Below are 13,624 nucleotides of genomic sequence, written 5' to 3'. Positions count from 1 at the left end.
AAAAATCATGTACCCGTAGAGTTTATTGTGTTCATAAGGGATGTTAATACAAAGAATCTACAACATATGTCTATACTAAACGTGAATTAATACCTATATCTATAACTACAATTAATCAGCCTGGTCCCAGTTGCCTGGTCTTTGTTGCTTTGGCATTTGTGGTCCTCCGGCTCTCTTTGCCATAATAATCTGATCTATGGACAATATGGTGTTGGTGGCATCGACAGCTAAGTTTATAGCAGATTTCTTAGCAGATAAAAGGTCAAAGATTCCAACGGTCGAAACGTCGATCAAATCTCCGGTATCAATATCAATACCGACCTTCACGTTATCTTCATGGGCATGAGCAGCATTAAGCTTACTCAACAAATCAGAGGAATCCAAACCAGAAGTCTCCGATAACACTCTTGGAATAACTTCGAATGCCTTAGCAAAGTTCTTAATAGCCAACTGTAACAAACCTGGTGTCTTCTCTCCGTAGTTAGTAATAAGCTTGATGAGTTCTATTTCAACTGCACCAGCACCTGGTAATAATCTGTTATCCTTCAACAAACCCTTGATGGCGTTCACACCATCATCAATAGCTCTCTCGATATCATCTAAGTTGTTTTGGGTGGCACCTCTGATAACAATAGTAGCAGTTCTAGAAACAGATTCCTCTTGTCTGAAGATAGTGACCCTGTCACCACCGATTTCTTTGGTTTCAATAATGTCAATATCACCCATCTCATCTGGCATTGGAGCACCAAGTCTTGGTAATGGAGTGGCACCACAAACTTGGCAAATTCTTCTCAAATCAAACTTGGATGGGACCCTTAAAACTAGAATGTTGTATTTGTTGAAGTAGTGAAGTGCCAATTCGCCAACATTGGAGCCAGCAATGACAACCTTGACACCCGAATCGCTGATTTCCTTACACATATCGTCCAATTGTTGTTCTTCACCCTTGGAGAAATCCAACATTTCTTGGGCATTATGGAGTAACACAGTTCCCTTCGTCTCAGTAGTCGAAATGTCGATTGGACAGGTGAAAACTACAACCTTAGACTTGTCCTTGATATTCTTGATAGTTCCTTCTGGCTCTCTTGGGAAAACCATACCTTTGACTACTTGTGATTGCGAGAGAGAGGATCCCATGATTTTGACGACACGAACATTATCGATGTTGAATGATTGGGGGTTCTTTGGATTTATGATGCTTTGAACGGCTTTCACTACAAGCTTGGAAATCAAATCTTCAAAGCCGTACTGCTTAGCAGCAATGACAGGCTTGATTACCTTGGTCAATTGTTCTGGTTCAAGAACCGATTCGACTTGGTCGACGACGAGCTTATCTAAGGTTTCAGCAACAAATTTGTTGGCCAAGGTGTATCCCTGGATGATTTCTGTGACATTTAAACCAAGGTTCAAGAGCTTTTCGGCGATATTCAAGAATTCTCCGGCCAATATGATCACAAGGTTGGTGTTATCACCCATCTCGAATTCTTGCTGTTGCGAGGCCATAATGAGAATTTTGACGACGGGGTGGACGATTTCCAACTCATTGAGCATGGTGGCAGCATCGTTGGTGATAAAGATCTTACCGAGCTTGTTGACGATGATCTTGTTACGGCCCGAAGGGCCCATGGATGTGAGGAGAATGGACGAGATTTCTCTGACGGCCTCGATGTTTCTGATGATAGCGCCATCTGCGTTCAGGAGGGATTGATAGCCTTGTTTAAACAAGCCCGAGTTGGGGATTTGGGGAAGCTTAAGTGACATTTTGGAGGAAGTAGGATATGATTTATTTTAGAGCTACTTCTGGGGGGTATACTGGGATTTTGCTTTCTGGGTAGTCACTGTCTTGTCTTTTTACTTCAAATCAATGCCCTCTTTCTTCCTTGTTTCCTTGTTTCCTTGTTTCTTTCCTTCGTTTTCTTCCTTTTTCTTCCTTAACTTTCATTTCAACCTTCACTTTCTCAGTGTTCACAGAATCGCGTTGGTTATGAAAAATTTTGTTAGGGGCGATGTGTACAGGATTTGCCATTAGTATGGTGGTGGGGCCTGGTGGTAGGGCCCCCTTTAGTGGTGGTGGAGTAGATGGGAGACAAGGAGATATGGGAGAGTTGGAATGATGGGATAATGGGATAATGGGATGTTGCAAGGAGGATAGCGCAATCGCAAAAAGTTACTTAGTCAACATTATATAGACACGGTTGCGTTGAAGTAGAATGAATATCTGTTTCTCATATTTTGGTATTGTACTCTTTTTGGTGTGCTCTTTTGGGTTTGCTGCTAAAAATCTCATATGCCTTATATTTGCTAAGGAAGAGGATATTATGAGTGTAATAGAGGAGAGGATACCGAATTAGATCTGATTTGACCCATTATTATCATCTTCCTTTTGTACACAATTGGATAGGGAAAAAGTGGCTATGTTAGTGTAAAGTGTTACCTTAACTCCTCAGTATTGGACTTGTCGTCCCATACACCAATAAATCACGGTATATACACTTCACGCTTAAGCGACTTACTCAGTGAAAAATGAGCCTGGTGAGATTCACTACTTAAGCGTGAAGTTTTCCAAGAAGCTGCAAATCAGTGGGTTACTGACATTATGGAATGGTAGCTTTGGTGTAATTTTAATGATTATCTCCCTCTGAATCTCTCAAATTCCCTAATATACTCTCCTGATATAGTATCCCCCGCTGGTGTCACCTTTCAATCTGTACCTGTCAAAAGCTCTCGGCTCTATTGCTACCAGCCGGAATTGGAAATTTTCGATGATACATGATGTCATTCTGAAGTTTTTCATATTTCCTTTATCTCTGCCATTAGACCTCTATAGACATTCTCTTCGGAGTAACAGCACCATATTCATAAAGACAGTCTTCCGGACCTATCACACCACGGATCTGATATACTGTACCAGCTTTCATTGCCTTATTCATCTATTCATAATGTTGCATATATTCCGTAGCCCTGTATTGCTATCGAGAACAGTTTCGAAGGGACTCGGCGTAAACAGTTTAAGAACCCTCTCCAGATCACATAGACCCAATAAATTACGTCTCAACTTTCCTCCCACTCAGTTCAAAACATTACAATACCAACAACTCAGATTCTTGAGCGAACCCAAACATGACACTCAAACAAAAATAGAAACAAAGCAAGTACCCGAAAGCACTATACTTGAACAAATACAGAAAGAATCCCAACTATGGACTATCCCAAATATCCTCACATATACAAGAATCATTACTACACCCTTCATTGGTTACTTTATCGTTCTGGGTGATACAACAATGGCACTTCTGCTCTTTGTCTATTCCAGCGTGACAGACTTCGTAGACGGCTTCATCGCAAGAAGATTTAATATGAAATCCGTTGTAGGTTCTATCATAGATCCTTTAGCTGATAAGTTTCTCATGACTGTGTGTACCTTATCCTTGGCATATGTGAACTCAATTCCTGGTTTAGTAGCTACCGTCATTATAGGTAGAGATGTCATGTTGAGCTTCATGTCATTCTATTACCGTTATAAGAGTCTTGACCCTCCTAGAACTTTTGACAAGTTTATCAGTATTAGCCAGAATCCAACCATTAGCGTACATCCTAGTTTATTGGGTAAGGTAAATACTGGATTGCAAATGTTGTATATTGGAGGTTTGGTTTTCAAGCCACTTATCGAGACATCTTTAGCATTAAGTTTGGATTCCGCTTTCCTTGGAATGGGAGCCGTGGTAACTGCTACCACGATTTTAAGTGGATATACTTACGTCTTTGGAAAGAATTCATTCAAGTATATCAAATAGCTTGGCGTCTCCATTAAGAATTAAAAGTGATAGAAAGAGACAATAGAAGTCTCCATTTGTTCTTATCTGCTGGATATTTAATTTCAATAACGGTTCAATCAAGTCCAGGTTTTTGATTTCACGTAACTGGTCAAGCTTGAATGGAGCTTTGATTAGCATTGGCATATTAGAAGTTATGATAGACTCAACAGTTTTGCTTGGATATGCCACTTTTGAGATATCATTGTTGAATCTTCTGAACACTATGATTTTGAAGATATTTGATAAGCACAATTTTGTAATAGACCGTTTCTTAGCAATGCACATGTAAATAGAACTTATGAGTTTTACTTTATGATTCATGAATTCATTTGTCGATTCCTCATTCGTAAATGGGAGAAGTTGTAATTCGTTTATGATTTGACTGGTCATTTATGTGGCAAGAAATGTATTCCGTAATCTTGGCTGTAAAAATCTCTGGTATTTCCATATGTTTCTTCAGACTCTGCCATTGCATCATATTCTTAGCAATCGAAAGAGAATCTTGGAGGTTCTTGTACTTATATGAGACCTGCTTGTACAGTGGATTATAGTAATCCAAGTTGTATTTCTCTAGAAGTCGAAGAACACGAGAATAATTACGATATTGTTCAGTTTCGAGTACCATTGGTTCCACAGTTAGGGGATTTCCAGAGGGCAAACCCCTTCCAATAGACTCTAATTTTGAGTCATCGACCTCCTGGGTCCTCCCTTGCTTACCATAGCTGAGCTTTACGATTAAAGATGGGCTTTTTTGGTGACTTTTCACCGATTTACTTCCCTCATTTTCATTTGCAGCCACCGTCAATTTGGTCAACAAGTTCTCAATTATGACTACAAACTACTGTTAGAGACAAGCCGCCAAAAACCACGACATCATCGTTTCTATCAACAAAGTACTCACCTTCATACTCGAGATCGAGCTCGTTCCAATTCTTATACCTAACGATAGATAACGCCAATGGTAATGCCAAACACTCCATCTTACCATAAGGAAAAGAATGTGTGATAAAAGAAAATAGTGAGCCTCAAAAAATAAACAGCAGCCATTTTTAAGTTGCAAACCGATTTTCAGTGGAGGTGAAATGGGAGGTTTGATATTAATGGATGTATATTTCTATTTCTATTTCTATGGAAATGAAGTGAAGTAGATAGTATACGGTATATTTATGTGAATGGGGCATACTTGAATATATATGTCTACGGCTTGTATAGGGGTAGATTCTATTTCATATTTAGGAGCACTGGTATCTCTAGTCGTCGTATATTTAGCACAGTAGTACTAAGAAAATTAACGTGCTGAGGAATATCCATGCTCGGTGAGCTCGGTGGTTTATGCTTTACTCCACTAGTTGATATCGTAATTAATTATTACAATATGAGATGTACTACGACTGTCATCTGAAGAGAGAAATCGCTAATTAAGACGTATTAACGAATCCCCTAGTTTATAGTAGAAAGAACAATAAATCTAGATAACTCTGTGGTACGGGTGTTCTATATTTCGAACAATGAACTAAGTGAACAAAAGTCAAAGAGCAAACTATCCTTGAAGGAGATAGGATTTCAAGCTGAAATAGTCTTGCCAATTAATTATGTTGATTTCAATATCAGGTACATATTGTGCTTGTTCAAGCTGTTAGTATCGACCAATATATTTCATCCTTAAAATACATATGTTCTTACACCTCACTTTTTGCTACCAGTTGATGTGATTCATTTATACCTATTTTCACATTAATTATTAATTTCATCATTAGAACTCCTACTAGTCATTAGTCATTACCCATTCAAAGAGCCCAGCTTCCAGCTTTGTCTTTTTAATCTGCAACTCCACAACCATGAGCCTTTTCACTCACTTTGATCCACTATAGACATCTTCTATTACCCTAATATTAATGTCAGCGTCTTGGGCTCCACAACTTCCCCTGCCTCTTCCTCTGGCATCAGCTGCCTCATTCGTACCCAAATTCTACGTCTAACAAAGTTACCAAAGTAGTATTTTCCCTTCCATTTTCCATCACTCACATGAGCGTTAAAGAGCAAACTTGAGTAGACCCAACCCTGATCGTCAACATCATCGTACATTAGCACGTACCACGTATCCCAGCTCCACTGCCAACCAAAGTCAGGAAGAGGATAATTTATTAGGTCATCGAAAGGAACATGGAGCTTCTTGCCTGTTAGCGACTGATAGGTGGAGGGATCTATGATTGGAAGTAGCGACTTCTTTGAGTATAACGGGATCCCAAGCAATTTCATACCACGTTGATTTTCAAAGACAAAGTCGAACTGATGGTTGGTATCCTTGATACTGGAGTTAAAAGTGGTTAGGAGATGTACCACCGATTCATGGCTGCGGTCTTTGGCACGGGAAGCAACGAATTGTGCGTTGAGTCGCTGGATCAACTGGAGGTAGTAAAGATCATCGTTGTGGTTCATTGTTTAAGCTTTAAGGATACCCCGGCTTGGTGGATTTCGCCAAGCGACGGCGGTACTATAATCGGCAAACGAACTATTGTTGCTATCAAGTTCGGATTTGGGCGTAATTGAATTACATCCACAAAACCAGCAATAGCTTATGATACCGAAACCCTGCGAGTTCTTGGTTCACTTCGCTTGAGTCGATTGAAGGTTATAACGACCTCCTTGTTGGGGGATCGTCTTGATGAGGAAATATGCAAGCCAATTACGAAATAATTACGACAACGTTATGCAAATTTCCGACCGATGTTAAGAAATTAGCTATTGGAATTACTAACCATGAGCCGAGCTTCCGGGTTTGTTCATAGGCTATTTGCCACAACTATGCACAAAGGGTAGAATAGAATGGTTTAAAGGCTCATGCGAGTGGCACAGTTCCGTCGGGGCCCTTAGAAGAGAAATCTTATTCCAATTTGCACCTCCACGGAATATTCGAAATTTCACCTTAAATGCTTAATTTGTACCGTCCGTCGGACTCAAGGTCCAGAAACGGTATCAATACAATACATCCTGCGACCAACTGCTTATTTAGGCCTTTTTGCATCACCTGTATGGAACATGGACTACATGGACTCCAGGGAAAAGAACCATGGGCCATGAAACGGAATCACAGGTCCCCAGTCACCTGCTTTCTAGTCACCAGGTCCCAAGTCAACTGGTCCCTAGTCATTCCTTCTATACAACCCGCGGGGTCATCAGCTCACCAGCCCATTGCAAAAGATGTAATGCCTTTTTTGACATAAAGAAAAAGAAACGAATAGCTGGTGCGCGTGATGATGTCATGTCACTAGTGTAGTAATACAGAAGGTTCCAGGAATTATTTGCGACCTAATGATAATACCACTGTATGTAGGGTTAAACGAAGAAACGGATACAACAATTGGAACCCCGTTGGGTACAGAGCAAGAGAATTTACCAGACGAGTCGATGAGTACTAGGGGTTTTGCCCGTATATAGAGTTTTTTGGGGCTGAAAAATGATGACCAGTACTGAACATTACTTGGGAATACAGGATACCAACCAAATTAAGCGATAGGGGAAGCAGCCAAAACTCTATGCTTGCTGCTTATTACAATAATGAATCTATTCCACTAGCCACATTCCGGTGAGATAGCGTTCGTTTGACGATCTGGTTCCGTCCTTGCTTGATTGCATCAAGTAATTCCTTCTTTCGAGACAGCTACACCAGCCCCACTTCTGGCCACGACAAGAAAGCCTATCGAGGTTTTTTTTTGCAATCGGCTAATTGAGGGCTAATGAGGTGATAACAACAGTTAACAAAATGGCAGAATTCCGCAAATACAAGAAGCCATATGACTCTAGACATTCTCCAGCCATGTCTCACTTCCGCAATGTATGAAGCTTAATGTTCCTATCCACACCCCACTCATGCCCATGCCAGAAGCTAGCGTAAGCGCTTAACAGCTGCCGTTTAGTCCCTGTTGCATTACCACCTGTATGGAAACCCAGGTCCAACGAAACGAAACGATCAACTACAGGTTATGTTCTATATGCTATACAACCAAACCACTGGCCACATTCTCATCTGGTGGCCGGTACCTACACGTTATTCAGAAGGAACCAACCCCACCAGCGTAGGGTACCTCCAAGGCCCCCACTAGAAGAAGAAAATTTCTAATTCGATGCGGTGTGATGTCATGAAATGATCGCCCATGGGACGTTATCTTTTACGGTTTCATTTTTTTAGGACAATCCTCCGTCAATCAGGACATCAATCACAATCACACACCAACGGAACTTATCTGCCACCACCGAGATAAAATAAACAGGAACCAAAAGATGAACTACTCTATGCGGCTAGTGATTAACGATGACCGGCAGCGCTAAAAATGGTCCAATGTGCGTCTACGCACAGGAAACGTCACCAGTGAATGATAGGGCTTCCGTTGCGGCATGAAATGCTGTGATTAGTAATTCCTCATCGACACAGTCGGGGGTGGTTCCATGTGTCGAATGTATGGGTGTATGATTGCTTTATCCGGTATAATTGAGTTCACTAGCCGCATTCCGGTTTTGGTCGATGTCCGCGGTTTCTTTTTTTGCAATGCTGTCAACCATTACAAGCCCTTACAGATCGTCATCGCTAGACTGGCACAATGTAGGCGAAGAAGGGTAAATAAACACCCCGAGACTGGCGGAGAGTATGAAAGACAGCGTCGGTCCTCAATTAGCCCCTATTACACAAGGTTTGCTGGTGTTCTTTTCCATCGAATGTAACCTCCTATACCCCTCCCAGCTAGTCTGGGACCATATTTCCACTGTTCCACACCGGAAAGGAAACCCGATGTCCGAGGGTCCGGATTGCACCCCCATCTCCGAGATGAATGAAGCATTTTCTGTGTCAACCATATGATTTTCCAACCTACCATCATTAATTATATGGATTTTGATGCATGGTGCCGTAAATGGGCTAGTGTGGACACGTTTGGGGACGGTTGCATAGCCTAGGTAGAAAGGCGACTTCTTCCTATTCATATATATATATATGACAGCCACTCCCGCCCTGCTCACCAGCTGTAGCCTTCCTCCACGATTGCGAGTTCAGCATCTTTAACCGCAACAATCCACAAAGTCACCCTCCCAGCCCTACACAGCAATATTCTCGTATCTGGGCCCATCCACTACCTCCAGCCTATCATCGGACCTTACCATCGATCTAATATTCCTCTGTCTCCCATTATTCCCCCGCCTATCCGCATCCATCAAATATACCTTCACCGGAACTAATCGTCCTTAAACAGTATCTCCGTTGAGGTGCAGGATTTTTCATTCGAGGAGTAACTGTCATACATTATTTTAGACAGTGAAAAAGGAGTTTTTACTGTGTTTTCTTCCCAGTAAACACCAGTAGACCGTTGTTTGCATCATCATACGAGATCTTGAATAACAGCTCGAGCATACAATCTGGCACATTTGACCTTTTCCAGATCGAAAATTTCGAATGCCTTCCTTTTAAGCGCTCATAACCGTGTAGTAGTTGAAATATAATCTCATAATACAGCATCATCAGTAGTGAGATTAAGGACGTTCGGAAAGAAAAAGTTTTGAGCATTCAGCAAGGCTTTTACGTCAACAAATCCCGCCAGAATCCTGGAACAAACTGTGCTCGTACAGCTACCGAACACCCCCGACGCCAACCCCGATTCTTGGCAGACCGTAAAACCAAAAATCACCAGAGGCTCAATTACTAATAGCCTACAAACAAGAATAATTAGTGGGTTAGGAAACTTCGAACGATATACAAACCGTGAAACATTGTCGGTACCCCAGACTGACTACAGGATTCATCGCAAGAAGTCCCCACTATATCAAGAACCCTTTTCCACACCTTTGACCTTATGGACGGCAACACATTGGTCACTATGAACAACATCACAGGTGAAGCGCTCTACGACCAGGTTATACAGAACAGCGTCAATAACCCTGACGTCCTTCTGGACAAAAATGTTGCTGCTATGCTCCAAGCTCAACAGCAGCAGCAACAACAACAACCACTTTCACCTCAAATGCCAGGAGCCATCTTAGATGCATCGCCAACTTCGTCATTTCAGTCACAACCAACGACTAACACATCTAAGAGCAGTAGTATTTCCGCCGCTCCTCCAGGTGAACCCCACCACGGAGGTCCATTGGAGACATTCCCGGCTTTTGAGAATAACAATAACTCTCTTCAGGGCTTGCACATCTCATCTCATTTAGACCCTGCAACAATAAACTCTGCTCAGGAGAACCTTGCAAAGGGAGGCTACCAAACGTTCGGAGGCAACACTGTTGCCAATAACGCTAATGCAAGTTTAGGCAATACTAATGCCAGTTTGACTGCGCCTAGTAATACTAGTCTCCATAATAGCAATGTTAGCTCTTCTTTGACGTCTCAGAGTCCGAACATCGGAGCCTCGTTGTTCCCTTTCCATAACCCGTTCGATATTAGTTCGTACCCTATTACGAACCCACCTCTTTTTGACTCCACCATGGCTTTGCCTTACTTCTCCAGCGACGGAGTTCCAAGAAGAAGAAGAATTTCTATCTCCAACGGTCAAATTGGACAAATTGTTAACCACGAGGCCTTCTTTGAAGACGATGTATTGGATGTCGGTATGACATTCTCGGAGCAACACACTCCTCTTAATATTCCACTTCGTCAATCTTTTCAACAACAAAGCGTACCTCAGCAGCAGCCCGGACAAAACGTTCAGCAGAATATCTCAGGTAGACAACAACAACAACAACAGCCAAGTGTTTCTGCGTCTGTTCAACAACTTTTAATAGACACGTATGGAAACAACCAAAACCCAATTCCTGGAACTGGAAACACGTTTGCAAACCAACAGCAGCAGCCGCAACAGCATTTACAAGTGCCTCAATCGCAAGGAAGCACGAAACCTTCTCTGGCTGGACCAGGATTGCCGGAGTCGCTTTCTAATGCGGCTGGAGTTCCTCCTCCCAACCATCAGTTGATTTATAATAATGAAGTTATTTACAACCCAAACAACGGGCCTATTCCAGGTACCGCAGCTTGGAAGAAAGAGAGGTTGTTGGAGAGAAACAGAATTGCTGCTTCCAAATGTAGACAAAGAAAAAAACAAGCCCAACTTCAGCTTCAAGGTAATGTTACCAAAATGGAGCACAAGTTGAGGGAAGAGCAGATACGACTTCAGAAGTATGAGAAGCTCTTCCTGTTATATAACAAAGTTTTAAGCGAACACTTTGACAACGGTGGAAGTTTGGACAAATTACGGAAATTCGTCAGCATCAATGACGTGAACAAAATAGAGTTAGATGAAATCTCGAAATGAGAGAATTGAACTTCCTTGACTTGTTTGTGTTTGAGCGAGTCTTTCTTGCTTTATAGACTAATGCTGACGACTGGAACGATTATGTAATTTTATTTTAGATCTCGGGGATCTCTGTTTTATTAGGGTTATGCTAGTGGCTCAGTGCCATATTCGGATATATATGTAATTTAAATAGACAATAAAGAATGTCACTATGAAGTAAGTGGGAGTAGTTTTGGGACGGTATTGGCAGTGATTATTAATGAAAAGCAAGGTGTAGTAATTGGAATGGTTGGTCTCGTACTATAGTGCCTACTGCGAGAAATCATATCAATAGCTTTGACACAAATATGACTCTCTTGACTACTTCTTTCATTAATGCATTATGAATATTATATTTAGTTGATATCTATTTGAGCATAATATTAGAATTTTCTTAGCTGGTTTGGAGCAATAAGCAAGTAAGCATTCCGGAAGCTTCAGCTTCATTTCCTTAACCAGACTTTGGTAAACCTTGGTCGTTGATTAAGCTGTCGGTGGTCTCCTGAGGACCATTTCCAATGCTAGTGAGGATCACCTTAGAAACACCCTTGTAGATATCTGGGTTGGTGCCTTGGACTTCGATTTTGTCTAAGGTAGACACGTCCTTAGAATACTTCTCCCAGCCAGCTACTTGGCTGAAGTAGTTATAGATCAATCCCAATACCTTCTTCTCATTGATTTCATCATAATAGATAACAGCATTAGGACCGGCATCAAAGGTGTAAGCAGCAATCGTCTTACCCTCTTGCTCGTTCAATCTGTGAATCAACTTTATAACTTGCTTGGAAGTATCATTTAAGTAGAAAATAGGTGGGTAAGAGTCTAAGCAAACAGCATGGAAAGAATTGGAATCTTTCATGGTCAATTCAGCGAACTTTTCGAAGTCCTTGGCCAAAATGGCCTTCTTCATCTCTTCAAAACGCTTTGGAACAACCTCGGTTATTCTGTGTTGGAACAAGTCCGATGTGGCTACAGTTTGTTGCATTCCTGAGGTACTTGGAGTATCCTTCTTGTCGTCACTGACAACCAAAATGGCAGCTTTCATGGTTGGCCAATGGCTCAATGGAGCAACTTCTACGGCCTTGGAGTCTTCTCCGTTCTCGAGATCACCCATTTCCCAAGCAACAAAACCTCCAAAGAGAGATCTACAAGCAGATCCAGAACCCTTTCTGGCGATCTTGGACAATTCAGACATGTCTTCCGGAAGTTTGTATAATTTAGCAATGGCTGATACCAAAGCTGCAAAACCAGCAGCTGAAGAAGCAAGACCAGCGGCAGTTGGGAAGTTGTTTTCAGATACGATGTGAAGCTTGTATTGAGACAACTTTGGAAGCGATTCGTCCTTGGCTTCGACCTTTTCTCTTAAACCACGTAAGTCTGCAAGACATGCTTGAGATCTAACGGACTCTAACGACTCCAATTTCCCGTTCAACCATAACTTATCGGAGTCGAAATCGGCGGAGCACGAAGCGGTTGTGAGTGTTCTCAAGTCATTTTGAGAAAGAGTCACGGAAATCGACGAATTTGTAGGTAAATTGAGGAGTTTATCTCTCTTACCCCAGTACTTCAATGTCTATTTAGAGGTGTTAGTACCACAGTGAAACTGGTTAGGAGGTGAAAAATTGGTCTAAAATAGAGTGATTTCCGCCTTTGAAATCGCTACCGTATTGTACATACCGCTATGTTGACGGGAGCCGTCGAAGATGCTGAGAAAATAGTCATTGTGTGGGTGATAATGTGACTTGTATCGTGAATACCGTGTTTTGATAAACTCATTTCGCTACTGGAAATCTTGTGTTGTCGTATCGAAAAATTTTCGGACGCGCTAAACGATAGCGAGTGAATTGTGAGTGTGGTCGTGGTGTGTGGTGGTAGAAAAGAGTGAGAATTAGCGAGGAATAGGGAGGATAGCGAGAAGAATTGGAGATGAAAGTGTGAGGAAATAAGGAGAGAAGTGGGAAAAAAATAAGGCAAGAATTGCGAGAGAAGTTTGAGAGACTCGTGAGAGAATCAAAGAGATTGGTTGGTAGAGAATTAATTGAAGAGAATTGATTGAAAATTTCCCAGAGAATATTAAGAGAATCAAAGGAGAGACACAGAAAGAAAGAATTGTGATATGAACTTTGAGAGAAGTGTGAGGGAATAGGAAGAGCATAGTAAGAGAATTAAGAAGAGAGAAGTTGTGACAGAATTGTGAGAAGAAGTGTGAGAGAATAGGAAGAGAATTATGAGAAAATAGTGAGAGAGCATAGCAAGAGAATTAAGAGGAGAATTAATCAAAGAATACCAAGACTAAGGAGAGAGTTGTTGTGTTACCTTCATGATAGAGATATTGTTGTGTGGCACTGTGCTAGTGAGTCTCATGCCATGAGAACTTCCAGTGAATGATGGAATGGTGAACATATTCTAAATGACAGCTTGTAGAGGTGAGGGCGGTAGGACGATGCGGCTGAATGAGGGGCATACAAGTGGGGCACGCTTCTACTATAG

At 41.6% G+C, this 13,624-nt stretch overlaps 5 protein-coding genes across 5 annotated transcripts; 2 read left to right on the top strand and 3 right to left on the bottom strand. All coding sequences in view use genetic code 12, as the record gives it.

The window, feature by feature from the left end:
• Positions 1–111: 111 nt before the first annotated feature.
• CCT8 (chaperonin-containing T-complex subunit) lies at positions 112–1,761 on the bottom strand (the record flags this gene model as incomplete). Its single annotated transcript, XM_064918789.1, has 1 exon — positions 112–1,761. One exon carries the CDS (start codon positions 1,759–1,761, stop codon positions 112–114), a length of 1,650 nt encoding a protein of 549 aa, XP_064774055.1.
• Positions 1,762–3,197: 1,436 nt separating this feature from the next.
• RJT20DRAFT_83541 (cardiolipin synthase) lies at positions 3,198–3,794 on the top strand (the record flags this gene model as incomplete). Its single annotated transcript, XM_064921241.1, has 1 exon — positions 3,198–3,794. A coding segment is annotated over one exon (597 nt), but the record flags the coding sequence as incomplete, so codon positions are not given.
• Positions 3,795–5,696: 1,902 nt separating this feature from the next.
• Positions 5,697–6,254, bottom strand: RJT20DRAFT_134750 (uncharacterized protein; the record flags this gene model as incomplete). Its single annotated transcript, XM_064918354.1, has 1 exon — positions 5,697–6,254. One exon carries the CDS (start codon positions 6,252–6,254, stop codon positions 5,697–5,699), a length of 558 nt encoding a protein of 185 aa, XP_064774053.1.
• A 3,425-nt stretch (positions 6,255–9,679) lies between these two features.
• RCA1 (Rca1p) lies at positions 9,680–11,113 on the top strand (the record flags this gene model as incomplete). The annotated part of the gene is made up of 1 exon (XM_064918353.1): positions 9,680–11,113. The coding sequence occupies one exon, from the start codon at positions 9,680–9,682 to the stop codon at positions 11,111–11,113; it is 1,434 nt and encodes a 477-aa protein (XP_064774052.1).
• Positions 11,114–11,585: 472 nt separating this feature from the next.
• On the bottom strand, positions 11,586–12,856 carry MVD (diphosphomevalonate decarboxylase; the record flags this gene model as incomplete). Its single annotated transcript, XM_064918788.1, has 2 exons — positions 11,586–12,707; positions 12,812–12,856. 2 exons carry the CDS (start codon positions 12,854–12,856, stop codon positions 11,586–11,588), a joined length of 1,167 nt encoding a protein of 388 aa, XP_064774051.1.
• Positions 12,857–13,624: the final 768 nt, after the last annotated feature.

Source organism: Scheffersomyces xylosifermentans (assembly GCF_036884685.1).
Source record: "Scheffersomyces xylosifermentans strain CBS 12540 chromosome Unknown RJT20scaffold_4, whole genome shotgun sequence".
NCBI classification, from domain to species: Eukaryota; Fungi; Ascomycota; class Pichiomycetes; order Serinales; family Debaryomycetaceae; genus Scheffersomyces; species Scheffersomyces xylosifermentans.
This window is presented reverse-complemented; position numbering and strand designations above follow the sequence as displayed.